This window comes from Leguminivora glycinivorella, chromosome 3 (assembly GCF_023078275.1).
Source record: "Leguminivora glycinivorella isolate SPB_JAAS2020 chromosome 3, LegGlyc_1.1, whole genome shotgun sequence".
Lineage (NCBI taxonomy): Eukaryota > Metazoa > Arthropoda > Insecta > Lepidoptera > Tortricidae > Leguminivora > Leguminivora glycinivorella.
The window spans coordinates 9,765,430-9,788,311 of record NC_062973.1 but is presented as its reverse complement, the minus strand read 5'-3'; the positions used below and the strand labels follow the sequence as shown (position 1 = coordinate 9,788,311).

The window sequence follows — 22,882 nt, the reverse complement described above, 5'->3', positions numbered from 1 at the left end:
ACGCCAACAAAGTGCAAAAATAAAAAATGGAAAAAAATGTTTTATTAGGGTACCCCCCCTACATGTAAAGTGGGGGCTGATATTTTTTTTCATTCCAACCCCAACTTGTGATATATTATTGGATAGGTATTTAAAAATGAATAAGGGTTTCCTAAGATCGTTTTTTGATAATATTAATAGTTTCGGAAATAATCACTCCTAAAGGAAAAAAAAGTGCGTCCCCCCCCTCTAACTTTTGAACCATACATTTAAAAATTATGAAAAAAATCACAAAAGTAGAACTCTATAAAGACTTTCTAGGAAAATTATTTTGAACTTGATATGTTTAGTAGTTTTTGAGAAAAATAAGGAAAACTACGGAACCCTACACTGAGCGTGGCCCGACACGCTCTTGGCCGGTTTTTATGGAAAGAATAATATAAAAAATCCGTAAATGATTACTTAAATATGCGGGTGACAGTTTTAAGGTTATTACAGCTAGAATTCATAATGACCAATTTACGTAGTAGTTAGTAGTTAAAGTTAATAAGTTATCGTGTAAAATGATAGTGGTCAAGCTCTATTTGCCTAGGGTTCCTCCCGCATGAGGGTTCGGTTATTAAATATAGTTATTATAAATTATGATGTAACGTTTTCGGATGTCATCAAACATGTTTTGCAAAAGTGTAGTTAGTATATGTAATATGGAATTTATTTTAGTTCTTCTTCTTTAGCCAAGATATGTATTTATTTTATACATGGGACACCAATTGGGAAAATTATTTAACCAAATGGGATAAATATTTAAAGTTAATTTTATTATTTTGGCTTCCGAAGTACTGGAAAAAATCATGTGAAAATTAGGTACGCTTTTTTTATTTTTAATCTGTTGCATATACATAAAACATAAGCGCTTTTATTAGAAGAGACAAAATAGATAGAAACGTAGATTACGCTTTTGTTATTGTACTACATATTAGCATAGAAGTAGGTGCTTATCTACCCTAAATCAAATGCAATTCTGTACAACGTATCGCGTTTTTGTTGCCCATCCATTTTACGTATGCTCATACGAACGTCTCATTGTAACAGTAGATAGCCTTCAGAAAATCAGCTGCTTGAATATGAATAAGCCGGGCTCTTTCCAAGTAAGATAGCCAGGAGTATACAATGCATTGTCTTCCCGCCAGCGGCGATTGCGAACAGCGATAGTTTTCCCTCTAGAACAAAAAGTTGGCCACAACAGTCAAACCACGGGTACTTACGACTTTGTCGGGTCGTACATGAGCAAAACATGGCTGGCCCTTCTAATTAGGGAGCGCAATAGCGCCGCAGTCGGTCCCGAGTACCTAGTCAACGTCACAATGTGTTGTATACATGACCGCGTGTTGCCGTGCGTGATCGGTCAACGGTCATGTATACAACAAACACCATTGATTTTGTTACAATCTTTAACCTTATGCTTCGTAAGCGTATCGTAGCTAGCTCTCTTCTGCAGTGGCGCGACAGAGCCAGACTGCGTTTCGCTACGTAGCGTCAACGATCGTCTCTTCGGCTAGGCAGCGATTACGCGAGGAAAACCACAAATGGTATGGGATTTGAAACAATAGCCCCTGCAATAATACACCGCCTCTGGCAACGACAGTTTTAGGCATAGTGGAAATGGATCAGAATTTTCCGCGTGAATATTTTTCACGAAGCAGCGATTGAAAAAAGGAATTTCGAATTAAACATGTTTGTGTCTTTTTGAATTGCCGTCAGTTGCTGACATAGGTAACACTATTTCTTGTTCGAATATTGTCTCTTGACATACGTAGCTTTTTTGGTAGGTAGCTAATTATACTCGTGGCTCATTCCAAAATTTGGTAGAGTGCCTTATTTATAGGTAGTTAAATTTATAGATACTTCAACTTCCAATGAGATTGATGCGATGCAATCGGAAACCAAATTTAATTTAAATCATTTGCTCTGAATTTGGAATAAACTTTAATTTTGCTGTAGTCGCGTCGTAAACATTAATCAAATACGATAATCTCTAATTTTATTATTGAAACGTCGCAATTGTCCATTTACAATAGTTGTAGAAGAATAATGTGCATATATTACCTATTAGATATTTTTTTACTCCAGCACTCAAATCTGCCAATTAGATTATTGTCAGCGGTATCCAAATTAAGTTCATTTGAGTAACGATAAGAAAATCTATTTTGTCTATAGGTTCATATGATTACTGCTAGCAGTAGGTAGGAGTTCTGTTAATATTTTTTTAAAACACAATTTCCAATTTATCAGGTATGTTTTCATTTGTAACTTTTAATAAATAATATGATGTTAAGGTTCATAATTTAAATCAAGATGAAAAAATAAACTGAAATGCGTTTTACATATTAGATATTGCAAAATCATAAGTTTATCAAAAAATTTTACATTCGACATTTAAATATTCTTGAACGCACATTTTTCGTAATTGAAAACCGGCTTATTTTCTATTTCTCTTGTCTATGGCATGTTTGACATTTGTAAACTTTTGACGAAACTTTTTGAACTAAGTATTTTAGTGTTGTGTAGTTTATTTTAATTCGACGTTATTGTGCAAAAACTTAAGTAATTATAAGTGAGTCTGGTGAACTATGTACTTCCGAAGAAATCAAGGCTATGGCGATCAAAGTGACTGACAGTTCGTTACCTGAAAAGTCGGATAAAGCGCACAAAAAATGTTTCAACCTTCTCTGAAACCGCGTTGTTGGCATATTTTGAAGAATTGTGCAACAAGTTCTCGCCATCAACATTGTGGACTGAATATAAGAGTTAAGATCTACACAAATATTCCTATTCATTATATGAAGTGGGTAAGCAACCCATTTTATTATTCTCGAATAGGTATCTCGAATATTTATTTGGCTGTCGTAGAAAAAGTATAGTATACAATTACAATCGTAACATTATGAAGGTTATAAAAGTTGAGTACCTCGGTTAGGTCACGAGGCTTGCCTTCATAACGTTACCGTTATATAATATACTATAATATACACAAAGTGATCTATAGTTTCTGATACGTACGTGGAAATCAGTAACAGATCAAGTTCAAATTTTAAAACTATAACATTCAACTTCTAACTTATAAACGACTTATTTACATTTTACTATGTAATAGGATTTTAGTCGCTCAGGTAATTGTCACACTTGAGTATTAAATAATCATGTTATTCCCAAAATGCAAAAGCCAGTAAATATACGATTAAACTCTAGTATTTAATAAAATAGTTTTAATGGAAAATGTCAGGCTTAATCGAATGTTGGGCGACCGCATTTAAAGTTGGCTTAGTGAAAATTTTCAACTTGCTTAGTAGTTAAACCATTGGGTAACTCCCAAACTCGGAGTTTTATAAAATATGGAGTAGTAAGTTCACAAGAGCCTAATCCGTTAACTTCCTTTTACACTCCAACCAAGAGAAAATCTAATAATAAACCTCCCTTTGAAGTAACCTTATTGACTTGTCCGAGGGTTAGCCGGTTCTAAACCGAGCTGCCGTGGGCCTCGCGAATAATGTTTTTAAAGCAGGTTGAGAGACACTCACAAATCACCATAAAATTGTAAGAGCGTACTTTTGTAAAACGATTTTGTCAAATTTATAGCGAGTTCAGACCCCAAAAAGTATACTGATTTATATTAAATTACACGGTAAGAGAATGTTCTTTTGGGTAACAGGATTTTTCATCTAGTAACTTTTATTTTCAGGGTGTAGCAGATGGCAGTGTTGCTCTTCGAGTTCCAGATTTCTTTATAAGTTTGTTTAATGATTTTTGAAGGCCGTGTCATTATTTTTCTTAACAAAATGTTGTAAATTTTTCTCACTCTATTTACATAAAGTCAGTGATAACAATAAAGTTAGAACGTAGGTACTTATTTTAAATTTTGTGTGGTGCTGGTGCGTTTTGATAAGATATTGACTCTCATTTTAACTTACAATTATACGATCTAAGTGACGGACTAATCAGAATGCCATTTTTTTATGTAGTCGCGACTACATAAAAAAATGGCATTCTGATAAGTCCGTCACTTAGATCGTATAAAAGTACTGAACACATAACACTGATTTAAACTTTCACGATTATTACACATCATTATTTAGTATATGTAGTTATACGCGATTAAGTCCCGATTTTAAAAATAATGATACTGAACACATATTTTTCGCTTTTTCTAATTAATGAATAACTTTTTAACAAAAAATAAAACCGCCTTCAAAAATAAGCGCGTTACAAAACACGGAGAAACTAAAAAGCAAAAAATAATAAACGTTTGAATTCAGATTTCTTATCGGATTGCAATAATCTAAACATCCAAATTATAAACAAATCAATTACTTTTGTAGTCGGTACCAGACCTGTTCATCGCCTTGCTATTCCTGTTTGCACCACCCAACCATACGCAGGCTGGTACCGACTCCAAAAATAATTGATTTGTTTATAATTTGGATGTTTAGATTATTGCAATCCGATAAGAAATCTGAATTCAAAGGTTTATTATTTTTTGCTTTTTAGTTTCTCCGTGTTTTGTAACGCGCTTATTTTTGAAGGCGGTTTTATATTTTTTGTTAAAAAGTTAATTTATTTGTTGATTTTTAGTGGTTCCTATTGATATTTTATGTATCAGTCCGAATATATGTACAGTAGTGAAAGAATTATCCTTTAACTCCTAACCATTGAGGAGTTGACCTTCCATCATCAGCTCAGCCACATAAAGTTATCACCATCAGGCGTAAATACTGGTGTACCTTTGAAAAATACACTAAAAACATTACATGTGCCTATAACATTTGAGGAGTTCCCTCGATTTCTCCAAGATTCCATCATCAGACCCCGACTTGGTGCCAATGGGACCATCGCGGGGTTATACCTGATCGAATGAAAAAAAATTTTGAAAATCGGTCCATGATTCTCGGAGATATCGAATAACATACATACAAAAAAAAATAAAAAAAAATAAAAACATTCAGTCGAATTGAGAACCTCCTCCTTTTTTGAAGTCGGTTAAAAAATACAAAGATATAGAGCATCAAAGTTCCCGAGTGGGGGCTTGTGACGTCACTCCTAAGTAAAGATTGTACCTAGGCGTGACGTCACGCGAAACTTCAACGCACTGTACCGTCGTCATTTGCCTAGGCGTTAGATGCGTGTTCAGATATTTTTGAGTACCTCGGGCACTCTTATATATCTGATGGCGACTGTACAAGAAAAAATACGTGTCCGAAATTCTTTGATAATCTAACAGACGGACTAATTAGTTTTTTTAGTCATCTCGCCTATTTAGAGTATCAAACTGTTAGCTATGCTTAAGTTTTTTTTTAGTCAAATGACGTCTCGAGTAATACTACAGATGGTGTTTTTAATACAAATAAAACTGTCCAATTAGTTATCTATCGTAGGTACTATCAGTTGCAAAAGTGCTTGGAGTATTTATCAATGAATTCATTCATAATTTCACCATGTACTTTTGCAGCTGATAGTACCTAAATATAACATTGTAACTGTTACGTTATCTATGGTTCTAGTTTATGGTACAATTCGTTTTTTGAATCAGTCGAATAAATAATGGCTTGACAATCATTGTCTTATTATTTTATATAAATATTCATAGTGATTAAACATGGTGTCAGAAGTATAAATACTATAGATAGACATAACAATGGGTGAGTCGAGCAAAGATACTATTATTCCTACTATTCCCCAATCCCCACCCCGTCCACAATACTCACAGCGGCATGCCTTCCTCCGACCCCTGGAATTTACGGAATCCATGGAGGAGAATTGGAAACTATGGGTCCAAAAATTTAAAATATATCTTCTTGCCGAGGACCTGGAAACAGTTTCCGACGATCGTAAGGTCGCATTATTACTCCACAACATGGGTGATAAAGGAGTAGAGATATATAACTCATTTAATTTAGATACAAAACAAACCTTCGATGAGGTCCTAAAGAAATTCAATTCTTATTTCATCCCAAAAGTTAATATTACCATGCAGCGCCACAAATTCTTCACGAGGGCACAAGGACCTACCGAGTCGTTTGATGAATTTCTTACTGACCTTCAAAATAAAAGCATGACATGCAACTTTAGTGATAAGAGGGAAGAACTCGTGCGGGATGTCATAGTAATAGGATTAGCCAATTCCGCTATGAAGGAGAGGCTACTGCGCACGGAAGATCTAACCCTCCAAAAGGCAATCACTATGTGCAGAGCGGCCGAATTATCCCAAAAACAAGTCGCAGAACTAACGAACGAGATACCTGCAACCTCCGTGCTCAACGTCAGCTCAACGCCGATTCACGACGTCAAACACGTCAATCCTGTCAACACGTCAAGAACAAGAAGCATCAAGATGAGAAAATGCTATCGTTGTGGCAATAACTGGGATCGTACTCATCAATGCCCAGCCATGGGTTGCAAATGCCAGAAGTGTGGCATCCCTAATCACTTTGCAAAAGTCTGCAGGAACAGACAAGTTGCAGCGATAGTGCAACAACCAAGTGAGGACGTCGACATGGACAGCGAGGAGACTTACTTCGTAGGCTGCATCAATAGCGAGTGTGAATGTGAGTGGATTGAGACATTCATTATTAATAATAAAAATATAAATGTTAAACTAGATACAGGCGCCCAAGTAAACTGCATGTCCTTAGCTACATACAAGTCTCTCAATCTTGATGAAAAATTCATAGTTAGTAAGCGCATTAAATTGGTGACACTTCATGATAAATGCATACCTGTCAAAGGTGTGTGCACTATTAAATCTTACCTCAAAAATGGAAAGTATGATAATATTCAATTTGTTATTGTGAATACAGAATGCATGACTATCCTAGGTCTACGATCATGCGTGAAATTGAAATTAGTTACTAGGAACATGGTCGACACTATTCGTGTGTCGGATAACACCGACACAAATAAAATTATGTCGAAATATACTGATTTGTTCAATGGCATTGGCTGTTTTAAAAAACCTTATAAAATTGTATTACAGGAAAATGCAATTCCCAGAGCCGATCCACCTCGTCGGGTCCCTATAGCACTAAGACAAAACCTTAAAGAAGAGTTGGAAAATATGGTGAGACAACAAATAATTACCAAAAATGAGGATCCGATGGAGTGGGTCAACTCTACTGTTGTAACCAAAAAGAAGAACAATAAAATTCGCGTATGTATTGATCCCCGGTATTTAAATAAGTTTATTATAAGAACGCATAAACAGTTGCCAACTGTCGATGACATACTAGATAAGTTATCAGGATCTAAGTATTTTTCCAAATTCGACTGTAGCAGTGGATTTTGGACCGTACAGCTTGACCCGGAGAGTTCAAAGTTGTGCACGTTTTCTACTCCATTTGGAAATTACTCCTATAAAAGATTGCCATTTGGACTTTCCGTGTCAACGGAAGCGTTTCAGGAACGTATGGAAGAGACGTTCAGTGACATCGACAATGTACAATTTTATGTGGATGATTTAATTATTTACGCTAACACCGTGGAAGAACATAATAAAGTGTTACTAAATGTATTGAAAAGAGCTCAGGAATGTAATGTCAAATTCAACAGGGAGAAATCTCAAATTCTGCGTAAAGAAATTTCATTTCTAGGTATGATTGTAAGTGACCAAGGGGTTAAACCCGACCCAATGAAAGTAATGGCTATCTCTGAACTGAAATGCATTCATGACAAGAAAGAACTTGAAAGATTTCTAGGAATGACAAATTACCTGTCAAAATTTATCAATAACTATTCGACTATTACAAGCCCGTTACGTGAGCTTCTCAAAAAAGATATATTATTTAAATGGCTTCCTTCTCATGAAAGTGCATTTAATAAGCTTAAGGACGCATTAACGAATGCTCCGACACTTAAACTATTTAATAGCAATAAAGATATTGTTGTATCAGTAGATTGCAGCTCAGAAGGGGTAGGCGCTTGCCTTTTACAAGACAGACAGCCTGTTGCATACGCTTCAAAGGCACTAACCGAATGTCAGAAGGGATATGCACAGGTTGAACGTGAGATGTTTGCTATTGTGTTTGGATGCATTAAATTCCATAAGTATATTTTAGGAAAACATGTCTTAGTTGAAACCGATCATTCTGCCTTAGAAATTTTATTTAAAAAACCTCTGTCTTTAGTTCCTGTAAGATTACAGAGAATGATGCTTAAAATACAAGGATATGACATTACTGTCAAGTACGTGCCCGGAAAACAAATGTACATATCAGACTTTCTCAGTCGCTCATTTCTAAACGATAAAAATGATGAAACAAAACAACTTGATGAAGACTTTAATAAGGAAATAATTTGTCATGTAGAGATTATGATGGATTTGCTGCCTATTTCTAGCGAAAAGAGACAGCTCATTGCGATGAAAACTACTGAGGATCCTACACTATCTTGTTTAAAAAACTATATTCATCATGGTTGGCCAATTTCTAAAAATAATTTGAATGACTCAGTAAAACCTTTTTGGAATTTTCGCAATGAATTGTCTGTAGTTGACGATATTATTTTAAGAAATAATCTGGTTGTGATACCATTGACATTACAGAAAATGATGTTAGAAATTATACATGAGGGTCACTTAGGATTAAATACATGTCTTAGAAGAGCTAAAAATGTTATGTTTTGGCCTGGATTGACAAGTCAAATTAAAGAACTCTGCAATAACTGTCAAACATGTGCCGTGTTTAGAAAAAATAATACCAAAGAACCAATACATTTTCATGAGATACCCAGACATCCTTGGTTAAAGCTAGGCACGGATCTTTTCGAATTTAATAAGCAATATTTTTTGATAGTTGTGGATTACTACAGCAAATTTTTTGAAGTGGTTCGAATAAATGACTTGTCTTCCAAAACCATTATCAATCACATCAAGTCTATGATAGCTCGACATGGGTGTCCATTAGAGGTTGTAAGTGACAATGGCCCGCAATATTCTTGTAAAGAGTTTAAAGAATTTGCAGATGCATATGGATTTAAGCATATTACTTCATCTCCTGACTATCCAAAGTCTAACGGATTAGCAGAATCGTGTGTCAAAATTGTGAAATCTTTATTCAAAAAGTGTAAAGAGGATAACACAGATCCTTACATAGCTTTATTAAATTTTAGAAATAGTCCTAAGGAAAATAGCCCTTCTCCAGCTAATCTTCTGTTTAATAGAAACCTTAATGATCGTTGTCCTGTGTCTGCAAATTATTTAAAACCTAAAATATATACTAGAAACTATCACATAGATAAAACTTTGCAACATAAGGTAGGATACCATTATAATAAAGCAGCTAAAATACTGAAAGAATTAGAAGTAGGACAGAGTATCATGTTTAAAAAAAGGTTTTCAGATGACCGCTGGCAAAAAGGCACTATTGTAAATAAGGCAAATTTTCCTCGTTCTTACATTGTAGAGGACGAACAAGGTCGCCAATACAGGAGGAACAGGCAATTTCTGCGTAGCATAAACGGCTTTGAACATGCTAATTCTACTCAAAACGAGTCTGTTAACCCTAACCCTTATGCTATAAATTATGACAGTGATGACAGTGAGTCTGATTCTTTTTATGAAGCAGAGGAAAGGGATGCTGATGATCAGGAGATCATAAATACAAGCGATGTAAGCCAAAACAACACTGAAATCATTGTTGCTCCGGAAAGAAATCCTGATCTGTATAAAACTAGGTCTGGGCGAATAGTTAAGCCTCCATCGAGGCTAATTGAATCTTTGTAGTTTGTGTTTGTTATAATTTTATTAAGGAGAGGAATGTTACGTTATCTATGGTTCTAGTTTATGGTACAATTCGTTTTTTGAATCAGTCGAATAAATAATGGCTTGACAATCATTGTCTTATTATTTTATATAAATATTCATAGTGATTAAACAGTAACCTACAATTTCCCTATGCAAACTAGAATCAAGTTACCATTTCTCACGCCGCGGTTGGCGTCAACAAGCGATGTTTGTGCAAGTCACGAGTCACTTTGATAAACTAGAGGTGCAGGACAGGGCCGACATTAAACAAACACGGAGCACCTTAATGCAAGTTACGTGAATGACATTTAATGCACTGAAAGCAGTGAGTCACGGCGTACATTATGCCATTAACACATTGAGCAGTGTTCCGCACTTTGGAAATACGTCTGATGCCTCGATTTTTAACTTTGTGCATAGGATGCTGATTCGCAATAATGTATTTATCCCACATGAATTTTGCAATAAAATGTCAACTTTAATCGTCCAATTTTTAGGTTGAAATCTTATTGGGGACACCTTATTACACACAGATCTTGTATGCATATTGCATGCTTGTATTATGGGTGCTAAGCGACGATATACATACTTAAATAGATAAATACATACATACTTATATACATAGAAAACATCCATGACTCAGGAACAAATATCTGTGCTCATCACACAAATATATGCCCTTACCGGGATTCGAACCCAGGACCGTGGCTCAGCAGACAGGGTCACTACCGACTGAGCCAGACCGGTATTGCAAAACGCATGTGGGATAACACATTCTTGCGTATCAGCATCCTATTTATTATATACCTACTGTTGTATCTTGATTTGAGTGCAAATGTCACGGCATAACACATTGAGTCATCGCTTCTTCGTCTGAAGGTGCAAATCGTCGTGTGAATCGCACTTTTCGATGATTCATCGCACCCTAAGACAAAAATTTTGCTACCCATGCCACACCGATCTCTACATGATTGTATATACCTATTGGTTTTTGACGTTTTTGTATGTAGATTCGTCGGGTTTGGACGATTTTCTGAATTCGAACGCCGAGAGACTCAAAAATCGGCCCCCTGGTGTGCCATGCCCCTATGGATAGTGCAGACAGATATAGACTGCATTTAGCCGCGCGGAATACGCAGCTAAGCATATTAATTGTATCAATCCGTGAAGATACGCCCGACAGCGTTATAGTACGGAATGACAAGGAAATATCTTCGTTAGATAGTTATACTCACTTATAAATTCAAAAGTTAGCTGAATGTTTAAAACTGATTGTTTGAGTCAAATAGTACTTAATAAAAATCTAGTTTTTGAGAACGCAAATGATCTGTTAAACTAAAAGTACCATAATCTGCAGCCCTAACCACCGGCAGCTTGGGTTCAGCCTAAGAATGAAAGCCTAAATAAATACAGAGAATCATAATATAAGCCACTTCTTAGCCACTATTAATTTACATTTTGTATAAAAAAAGTAACCTACAGCATAAAAAGCAACATAAAATCAGCCAGGTACACAAATGAACCGTCTAAAATTTTATATATTTGCGCTGAAACGAAACTGCTTTAAACTATAAAGTAAGCAGCTTTGCGAAAAAGGCACGCACTGATACTTTTTTGGGTGTAAAAACGAAATTTTCGTTTTTATATTCGTTACAATTTTTAATTACTTTCGTTTTTTGGATTGCTTGTTTTATTAAAAACCTTCTACATTGCGTTACTCGAATTTCAATTTAAGCGTGATCATAAAAAGTCACGGCTTTAAAAATTTCAAACACCTACCACTTTATAATCATATTTAAACTGAATAAAATTTACATTAACTACACAAAACGACACTAAGCGCTATAAGTCTTATGTATTGATGGTACTTATCAACTACATACACCATGTAAGGACATAAATACTTAGGGATATGTTTATACTTATACTGATGGTTTAGACGAGTCAATCGAATAGTTACTTGATATAGCTGTTTCCCATATGATCTACTAGCTTTTGCTTGGCTCGCGTTAGAAAGAGACAAAAAGTAGTCTTTGTCACTCTCCATCCCTTTAACTATCTCCACTTAAAAAATCACGTCAATTCGTCGCTCCGTTTTGCCGTGAAAGACGGACAAACAAACAGACACACACACTTTCACATTTATAATATTAAGTATGGATTAAAAAGTAACGACAATGACAAAGATAAATATAATTAGATACGTCAGTTAGTAAGTGATTTCATTGAATCACATTCTCAGAATCCTCTAAGTTCGAGTGGTCGTTCCTCAGTTCTCACGAGTGGCGGTTACAGTTGCGCGGCTGATCTCACTCCAGCACTCGAGAACTTCGGCTCCAGCCATTATGGCCACCAAATGGGGCTTAATGAGAGCTTTAGTCTGAATCAGGCATATTGCAATAGTACTTAGCGGCGGTCTGTGGTTGCGGCCCTTTTGAATGCATATGTACCCACCGTAAAATAATTCCCCGGAATACGAGTGAATTACCAAAGTTACCTACTACATTTAATGAATTTATTGAAATTATCAATTAGTAATAATTTACGAAAAACGTATTAATGTTTTATTTTAACATCGTAAACTGTGTCTACTTACTTACTGTATTTTAAGTAGATACATAGTACTTTATGACAATTTAATTTATAATATGTTTAACACAAGTATATCGCCAACGAGCATGCGCGGGTCCAGGGGAGGGGGGATCATGGGGGTCATGACCCCCCCCTGGAGCCTAAGTTGGACATACAAATAGACCATGTGCCTCCCCCCCCCCCACTCGGCACGAAGCTGGATCCGCGCTTGCCAACGAGAAAGATTATCCATATTTTCTCATTAATTAGAGAGGGGCGGGTAGTCTAACTCATACTCGTATCGCGAGATTTGTATTGCTGAGCCACTGTTATACTCGGACGTACTAGGCCCGTTGATATTATATTTATAAATCAAACTTCAGCCACCAGTAAGTCAAGGCAACTCTCCAAATAATACTAATAACACCCAAAACGTCACCTAAAGCTGTTTTGTTGTCGTTCATTTAACGATAAAATCAAAACGCGCGGAACCCTCCGATAACAACGTGTGAAATTGTTTATTTCCACTCGCTTTTAAGCGCTCCATTGTCACCAAATTCAAATGTAAAGAATTACATTGTGACACCCTAATCTTGATCCGAAATCGTTCACAAAGCGCTGTTGAAAGTGAGTGTTAATCAGATTTAATATATTGTGTTTGCGCGGCATGAGACGTGTATGACATTTTCGGGAAGGCCCGCCCATGGAGGGTGAATTGGTTGAACGACAGTATCTTGGCTATTGTCAGATTAATGGTCTCCGCGATACTGTAGACGCCGTCCTCGTCAGTTAACTTTTATTGGCCGTTAGTAAATTGCTTTGTGGAGATTTATTTCTTGCTACTGTCTGCGATTTCGACTTCCAGGCCAATTGTTACACTGGTATCACTTTCGTTTCTACTTATTTAGTCAATATTAGTCAATTTTAGTCCGACATTTCGAACGTGATGTTATGGTCATGGGCAAAATGACCGGAATTAAGTTCCGTATAAGTTCTAAACGTTATGAGTGGAAATCGTGTTTGTGTAAGTAAGGGTCGCTTGCACAAAACCGTCTGTTTCAGAATTTAGCGTTCCCAATTTTTGAATGGGAATTTCCATAGACCTGCTGCGTGACGTTGATGATTCGGCGGAAAGGATTTGGTACCTACACAGAGATAGAGTTAATACTTGATATTAAATTTACAGTACTTATGTACTTAGATATTGCATATTTGTAATCCGATTCACATACGTCTGCAGAGATGTAGGTCTTGAAACGTGAAAACGTAGTAACGTGAACTCATTTAACTTGTATCTAGCTCACATCTGCAAACTTTGCTAGACGCTAGTTAGATGTGAGTTGAAAATTTACCTATTTATTAAATTGCGGAGATGATATTACCAATTTGCCACGGTAAAGCAAATGTAGGTACCTAATTATTCATATAAATAGGTTGCGGAAACTTTCGTGTCATATTTTCAATATTGAAAAACAAGGTTCTACTCATATTTTTTATATCACTATTGGTGATATGTTTCAAATCATAATTAGTGATTCATCAGGTACGATATGAAAGATCGCGGTGGTTACAGTTAGTGTTTCATTCATGAACAACAAGTAAAAATAGGTACCTAGTAGATGTAGATGTAGTGTGAAAAGCTTTTCCTCGTATTTGTCATGCTATCATATAGTGGCAGTATGTCTTGTACTGAAACTGACTGAAATAGCATGACACGTTCGTACTAGCACGTTTCCGCAAAAATACGAAGGAAAATCTTTTCGCACTATATCTGTACTTCGTATTCCCTGATCACGGTCTCAGGTTTCACAAGAAACTGTAGAAAAACAATCCCCGTCGGAATAAACAAATCATAATGAACACAGCCTAACTTTAAACAATGATTTTATCTATTTTTGGCATCAATTCCGCTAATGGTAAACAAATCCGTAAATCCGTATTTATAAATAATTGTACCTTATTTCGAATACAACTGACTTATCCACTTCGATAAGGAGATAACGAATTATGTTCGGGCATCGCTAAGTCTGTGTCAAGGGATGTACAACAATGAAAATTGGACTTCAAATATTGCTTTAGCCAAACCTACGCATTCTTTTATGATGATTTGACGAAACATTCCTTTCACTGGCTAAGATAATATTATTTGTTAAACGAAATGAAATTCTGACTGTACTGAAAAAGTTAAGATTTGGACTGGATTTGCCATCAAGTTTTTATAAAGATTAGAATCATTAACACAATTTTTAAATTAAATATGTTTTTAAGATAAACGTAGCAATCAAAATAATTCTTAAATAGTATAGAGATTTCAATAGGAGTTTTGAATGATTCTCAGTTACTTTTGTTATAAGTATTCTTAGATTTCATTGCATAGATTTTCGATCTCTGTTTTAGACGAAATGTCAATAAACTTGTCTGTTGACTTGAGTGTTTAAAGTAAGAGACAAAATTTCTGCACCTTGAAAACAAATATCTATCAGAAAAACGTGAGTGCTTTAAGCGTTAAATTGCCAATATCTAGTTGAAGTGTCGAAAAGTGCCTCTCTGTATTTTTATTCCTATACGATAAGAGGCAAACGAGCAGACAGGTCGCAAAACACCAGGCCCGTAGCCGAATGGCATTTCTGCGACGCGAAACGAAAACGAAACGCCGCGAAAGGTAGTCTGGCTCTGTCGCGCCAATGCGCAAGAGCGACAGAGAGAGATATCTACGAGTGTTTCGTTTCGTGAGCGTTTGTACCATTCGGCTACGTACCCTGGAAGGAAGGGTTACAGGTGCGTTGACGGCCTTTAAGATGAGTGAATCCTCGTTCCTTGAAGGTTTAAAGATCGGAAAAAAGTTCACGCTTTATCATAACAATAATTCACAAATGACGTCTAAGTAATAACTTACAATCGGTGGTACCAATAATGACTTCATAAAGCTAAAGGATAATAATCCTGAAAGGTTTCCCGGCATTGAGATAAACAAAAACAATATTTTCTCATTAACGTTTGACTTCTGCCAAATTTATTACTCGTGTTATTAAAATGCAGATAGCAATTTGTTGTTGGATAATGCGTTCACAATAAATAACTGTCATGAACCAACATCTGATAACAATATCTGCAATACCACATTAGTGTAAATTGAAACGAGGAATTACAATGTATTTCCATGGGTACATGATCAGGGATCGGAAAATCCGCGACCAAAATCCCGGCAAAAGCTGAGTAAAAGTGGAGTCGGCTTCTGATTTTTTTTTAATAATTTAATTTCCGCGTTTAATTATACCGCGATAGTTCTCCAACTAGTCGAGTCTCCTTCGTCAGTCAGCTTCGCCACCAGTGGGCCTTAATTCTTACCTTTTTATGATGAATGTTGAATTTGTGTAGATAAATAAATGTTTTAATGTTTAATGTTTAATGTACGATTATGATTCGACCAATGGTTGAGTGGTAGTGAATACCTGAAATAAATAAAGCAATATTAGATCGGTTACGAACGTGAGATATCCTTAGTTTGGCAACATATCCTTAGTTTGATTGATATGTATGTAAAAAGTGAACCTGGAAAGCCTCAGAAGACGTCAATTCAGAAGCCAAGCGTCTTATTCAAATTCAACCACGCCCTAATTGTGAAATCACAAAGGAATGTTGCAAGCACGTCTTTTGTTTCAGAAAAGTTATTAATTTGATTAAAATTTATTACGAAAACGGAATAAGGGATGAATACAAAGGTGGTTTTAATGCCAATATTTCTCCCTTTTATTGGGCAATTTCGTCAGCGGCAGAAAAGTTAGTTTCGCGTTTGAGGGTTTCTGGGGAGATGTCAAGAGTAAAGATCAGACACGAACGAAAAAACTTTGTGAAGGGTTGAAACGTGATAATGTATCTATAAATTATACCTCAAATTGATTGTAAATACACTTATACCTAAATAACATAGTTAAGTATGGTAATATCCATGTATAACAAAGTATTAAAGCGAATTTCATATTGTACAATAATTGATCTGCAGGGTTAGAAACCACCTATGTACGTTTACGTAATTATGTTTTTAATTAAATATATATTGTGGAAATAAATTGTTACCTGTCTAAAGCCGGCCTCTTATAAAGCAGCAAAGGGAAGGCGAAAATACTAAGGAATTTTTACTTCTCTCATTTTAATCGCCTAATAATTCTCAAGAAGGGAATCCTAGTTAGAGCCCAGTAAATGAATGAGAGGGAAAGTGGAGGGAAATGTTCCAGTTTGTTAAGCTCATTTGTCGGCGCGGCGCGGGCTGCGTGCTTCGCTTGCGGTTTTTCAATTGCATGAAATATGTACATCTAAATATATAAAAGAAGAAACTGATTCACTGACTGACATATCAACGCACAGCCGAAACCGCTGGTCACAGAGATTCCAAATTTGGCACGTAAGTTCCTTAAAAGCTGTAGAGGAGCACTAAGAAATGATTTTTCAAAATTCACCTCCTGAGGGGGTGAAATGGGGGTCCAAAGTTTGAATCGAAAAACAAGATTACGTACGCGGGCGAAGCAGCAGGAAAAAGCTACTATAATTATAAAGTTGGAACTTTCAGGTCGGCGGGGCGATAGATATTTATTTATTTATATATTATTTATTTATTTATTAAAAAAACATGTTTGCATGACCTTACAGTATAACCAATACGTCACGAAACTTAGATAACAAAAACACTTAGATAACAAGAAAGAAAAACACAAAAAAAGAGAACAAGCAAAAGAAAATTAATCAATTCATTTGGGCGATGACGTCACAGCGTGGCTCCGTTGCGTCGTTTGCCTCGGTGTCGGATTCGGCAGGTTGCCCCGGAACCGCCGAAAAACCACACCTTTCGGCCAGAAGTCTGCGCTCGCGATGATGTCCTGCAGCGGCCGCGGCACACGTACCACAAACGAACTGAAGTGCACGCAGTGACGCGACTGTAGCTGCTGCACCCTCAGCGTGTAGCCAGTCTTCCGGCGAACGTAGTCCACTCGTCGGCCACGGCGGGCTTAGATATTTTAATTTGTATTGTACCTACAAAAAAAGTTTAAATTTCAGTTAAACTGGTAGTTTTTGAAAAGGCGTGGTGCTTTTTTAGATCATAGTTGTTAGAGCACTATTAACCCATTAATTGGTGACGTCCGGAACCGCATTACAATTAACATGTATCGTGACGTCTTCGACAATGAATAAATAGGTTAAGACCTTGATAGAGTTTACTTACCACGTGTAATATGGCCTATAAATATCGCTGTCAACTTTGACACTTGAATCTCTCGATAGAAAAATACATAGAACCAAGAAGCACTTCTATATATTTGAAACACGTTTTTCCTCAAAGCTTAAAATAGGAATATTTGCTTATATAAAACTGGGCAATTCTTATTTTGATCGAACTTCTCTTAACTTTTTTACATCGATTTACCAACTTTAGCACGTTTTTAGGGTTCCGTAGTCAACTAGGAACCCTTATAGTTTCGCCATGTCTGTCTGTCCGTCCGTCCGTCCGTCCGTCCGTCCGTCCGTCCGTCCGTCCGCGGATAATCTCAGTAACCGTTAGCACTAGAAAGCTGAAATTTGGTACCAATATGTATATCAATCACGCCAAAAAAGTGCAAAAATAAAAAATGGAAAAACATGTTTTATTAGGGTACCCCCCCTACATGTAAAGTGGGGGCTGATATTTTTTTTCATTCCAACCCCAGCATGTGATATATTGTTGGATAGATATTTAAAAATGAATAAGGGTTTACAAAGATCGTTTTTTGATAATATTGATATTTTCGGAAATAATCGCTCCGAAAGAAAAAAAAAAGTGCGTCCCCCCCCCTCTAACTTTTGAACCATATGTTTAAAAAATATGAAAAAAATCACAAAAGTAGAACTTTATAAGGACTTTCTAGGAAAATTGTTTTGAACTTGATAGGTTCAGTAGTTTTTGAAAAAAATACGGAAAACTACGGAACCCTACACTGAGCGTGGCCCGACACGCTCTTGGCCGGTTTTTTTTAAATCGAACACTTCATCGAAGATAAATGGCTCGGCTCTCGGGTGCCAAATTCTTCAAATATTACCTATGTGGGTCTTGATTGAATAAAATAACATTCTAGAAATACTAAAAGTTACTTAGAATGTAACCAATTACTATACTTATTTACGACATGGCTATCAAAAATCAAAATCAATTTTCACCCCTGAGGGTTACACTATAGGTGTGACGGTTAGCATATTTGCTTTACTTCTTACAAGTGTTAAGAAAAATTACATCGCTTCTTTCAAGAAAGACGTACAGATTGATATTTTACCTATCGTAACTCATTCACAATAGACCCAAATCAAAACCATTCATAAGTGCAGAAATGCTTGAGCTGCGAAGAACGTCGCGCGTCGAACGACTTCATAATACCTAATACATTTAACAAGTTATGAATGTTACTATATTACCCTCGAGCGAATTATATCAGGGTTGGTATGCGTATATATTATGTTAGCTATACTCATGCACGGTTACAATGTACGTGCTCCTGCACATCTTTTATAGATTAATTCTAATCAAAAGATTATCTCAGACAAGCCAACGAAGGCTTATTTCTTAGCTGAAAATACTAAATAAATAACAAATATCATTTAACCGTTTTCATTATCGCAAGTAAATCGTATTATATCGACTGAAAGCGATCAATGAAACCAAAGCGGCACGCATCCCGATGGGTAATAAAACAAATCACGGCTGAACAAATATTTCACGCGCGGGATATTGCGGGCGGGAATAAGATCGCCCGTGCGCGACCGACATCTTAATTACACCTGCACGGGAAGCATGGTCGCGCGATAGACGATAAAATATCAGGCCGTCCCTATCGCGCTTACAAATAGTACGATAGGGACGGCCTGCTATTTTATCGTCTATCGCGCGACCATGCTTCCCGTGCAGCACGGGAAGCATGGTCGCGCGATAGACGATAAAATAGCAGGCCGTCCCTATCGCATTATTTGTAAGTGCGATAGGGACGGCCTGATATTTTATCGTCTATCGCGCGACCATGCTTCCCGTGCTGGATCTAATAGAAATGTGCATGAGAACTGTTTTACACTGTTCTACTACTCTCTTTAGCGTATGAAATTGTACCTACATTACGATACACGTGCAGAAAATAAAACAAACGAATGGCGATAAATTAAAACAAGGTCGAAGAGTGTTTTAAGTCGATATGAGTTACGAATTGCTTCTTCGCACGTGTATACTCGTACAGTAAGCTACGGGTCTCTAAAGTTCATATTCGACATAGGCACAAAGTACTTACTACTTTGTGCTCTAGTGCGGAAAAGTAGCGCCATAATTATGTACCTACTGTGAACACGTTTTATCACTTGTTACTTGATAAAAAAATCGGAACGCGCGATTAAATAGTTGTGTTCTTTGGCGAATAACTACGGAAATGTGAGGCATTTAATCGGTTCTTTAAAAAAGTAATGATTCACGTATTGTGTTCGCAATAAAAGTGCCTAAGCATGTAAACAATAGGATTGTTTCAACAAACAAACGATTGATATGTAAGAAATATATTTCACTCCAAATATCCGGATTCTGGAGGCAGAGGATGGCTTTCTTTTTATCTGTCATCAGGAAATGACATAGGGATATTATGATGACAGTCTTATCTATATTTACTGATATACATTCTAACTTCACCAAACTAAAATCGAATATTAATTAAATACCTACCTAGTGCAACATCTGCTTCTGACAGGACAGCATAATTATCACCAAATTAAGTTGGATAGGTCGCAGGGTTTCGACGATCAGCTCGTCCCCTGTTAGCCCTGTTTAACTTGTCTTTGGAATCTCTAACAACCAAACGTAGGTAATCTAATCATACATCTGGGAAACATAACGCAATATTATAGAGATGGTGCATGGTGGTTCAAAAATTCCTAGTTGAGGCTTCATTTAGAATAGATAACAAATATATTTAAATCACATGTCCTTCTTTGGGTCACAGGGTTACATAAGTGTGCCACATTTCAAGTTAATCGGTTCAGTAGTTTCGGAGAAAATTGGCTGTCATAGCGGACAGACAGACGTACGAGTGATCCTATAAGGCCGTTTTCACATTATCCGATCCGATATCGGATGTCGGAAGGATTTCCATAGAAAAAATCCAAGATGGCGCCTGTAATGTATGGGATAAATTATTTAATTAACATTCACAAAACATTGTATCCATTTTATTCTAATATTATATTAATGCTCAATGGTCCTTAATGTAATTTTAAAATGTATTACCATATTTAGACAAATCAAACTACGAATACTAACATAATAATTTTAATTTTAATATACCATATAATAATTATGTACCTAAATCAATTGTGACGTGTAATATGTAACAATATTATAAATAAATGAGTATGAGTATGAGTATGATATCAGTCCGATATCCGATATCGGATCGGATAATGTGAAAACGCACTAAGGGTTCCGTTTTTCCTTTTTGAGGTACGGAACCCTAAAAATCTCAAACAAACGAACCCTGTAAAAATTCCAATCGATACCATTTTTTAATACGTTTGTATGCTAAAAAATAAAGCCATGCACAAACTGCGTTGAGTCAGCTGAGTGTTGAATAACAAAGTTCTGTCTACTACCCTAAATTCGGCGCCGTGGCGTCGCGCCGAGGCAGCCGGGACGGCGCCAACGGGGATGCTGGCAGACGACACTCGGGGTCACTGTCCGAACTTTAATTGCACTCTCGTAACGCATTTGGCAAAACACGACTATTATACTATGAGAAATATTTGACTATTTTACAGTTACTGTTTTGGTGGTAATTGGGTTCAGCAAGACAGTAGAAATGGCTACTAGTATTTTATTACATTTTTTTTGTTCGATATGCTTATAATTATATTGTTTTTCTCTGTGTTCATCGTAGGTAAATATATAAAAAAAAAACACTTACAAAAGAATTCAAAAATATTTAAACATACATATTATACAAAACGTAGCCTAGGGTGCCGTCAGCAGAGGGCCCGAGCTGCCGGTGGTTCATGTATGTTTGTGCAATATTGTTATTAATAGAAAACTCAATGCTTAATTTAAATTTCTATGAACTGAAATATCCATATCCATACTAATATTATAAATGGGAAAGTGTGTGTGTCTGTTTGTTTGTCCGTCTTTCACGGCCAAACGGAGCGAAGAATTGACGGGATTTTTTTAAGTGGAGATACTTGAAGAGATGGAGAGTGCCATAGGCTAGTTTTTGTCTCTTTCTAACGCGAGCGAAGCCGCGGGCAAAAGCTAGTAATAAATAAAGAAAAAGTTACCTACCAAGTTCACTGGTGAATACGGCCCGAAGTCCGAACACACGTACGGCCAACCACTAGACCACTCGACCACTAAAATTTTCAAGTTTAAGATTATACATATAGTTTTACTAGCTGTTGCCCGTGGCTTCGCTCGCGTTATATTCGAAAATTGCGGAATGCTCCATACAAATTTTCACCCCCCATTTTAGGGAAGTGGGGGTTGCGAAGAGACAAAAAGTAGCCTATGTCACTCTCCAACCGTTCAACTATTTCCACTTAAAAAATCACGTCAATTCGTCGCTCCGTTTTGCCGTGAAAGACGGACAAACAAACAGACACACACACTTTCCCATTTATAATAGTAGTATGGATAAAGAAAAAGTTACCAAGTTCACTGGTGATAAAGGTCCGAAGTCCGAACACACGTACGGCTATCGTCCTTATCACTAGACCACCCGACCACTAAATTTTCAAGTTTAAGAATATACTTAAATAATATTTTTTTTACATAAGCTTAAAATTAACGTCCAAATAAGGGAAAAATTATCGTTGCCACCTGCAGTACAGTCAACAACACATCTGTGAATACAGACAAAGTGCCAAAAATATGCATACACACCTTTATGTACAGGCAATAAAGTTCTGTATACATATTATTGGCACTTTGTCTGTATTCACAACTGTGTTGTTGACTGTACAGATAAATGCAGCACAAAAACATTTACACAAAGAATATATCTTCTTCGTTTATTTTCTTTTCCGTTAGCTAGTTTAAAACAATAATGGCAGTAAAAACATATCGGAGATACACGTAGCAGGAGGCACGCTTGGCTCGAAGGTGAACAAAGAGACTGGGGAATTTATTTCGCGATGATAACGTTATTTATTACTTTTATATTGTTAGCTTGAAAAACTGTTACATTCACTGCTTCCGTGAAAATATAAGGATGTTACACCAGCCAATGAAAATTACGCAGTTTCTATAAATCGCGAACACGAACATACTAAGCAACCTTTACTATGGAACCAATCCCGAAATTGCGTAATGAAAATACCTACAAGTAAAATTTATGACACCGCCAAAATTTTGTTTCGCGATTCAGGTAATGGGGCGTCTCAGGCCCCGTAGCCGAATGACATTTCTACGACGCGATACGAAAACGAAAAGCCGTGAAAGGTAGTCTGTGTGATAGATATCTACGAGCGTTTCGTTGCGAGAGAATTTGTGCATTCAGCTAC

At 36.5% G+C, this 22,882-nt stretch overlaps 2 protein-coding genes across 8 annotated transcripts in view; one reads left to right on the top strand and one right to left on the bottom strand.

Moving 5' to 3' along the window:
• The window catches only part of LOC125224747 (fasciclin-1), a 112,512-nt gene that overhangs the window by 44,593 nt on the left and 45,037 nt on the right, over positions 1 to 22,882 (bottom strand). The window lies entirely within an intron of this gene.
• Positions 5,567 to 9,782, top strand: LOC125224746 (uncharacterized protein K02A2.6-like). 2 transcript variants are annotated; one of them, XM_048128188.1, is made up of 2 exons: positions 5,567 to 6,578; positions 7,007 to 9,782. In XM_048128188.1, exon 2 carries the CDS (start codon positions 7,088 to 7,090, stop codon positions 9,746 to 9,748), a length of 2,661 nt encoding a protein of 886 aa, XP_047984145.1. In that variant the 5' UTR covers positions 5,567 to 6,578; positions 7,007 to 7,087; the 3' UTR covers positions 9,749 to 9,782. Both variants share the same exon structure in this region, with proteins under 2 accessions (XP_047984145.1, XP_047984146.1).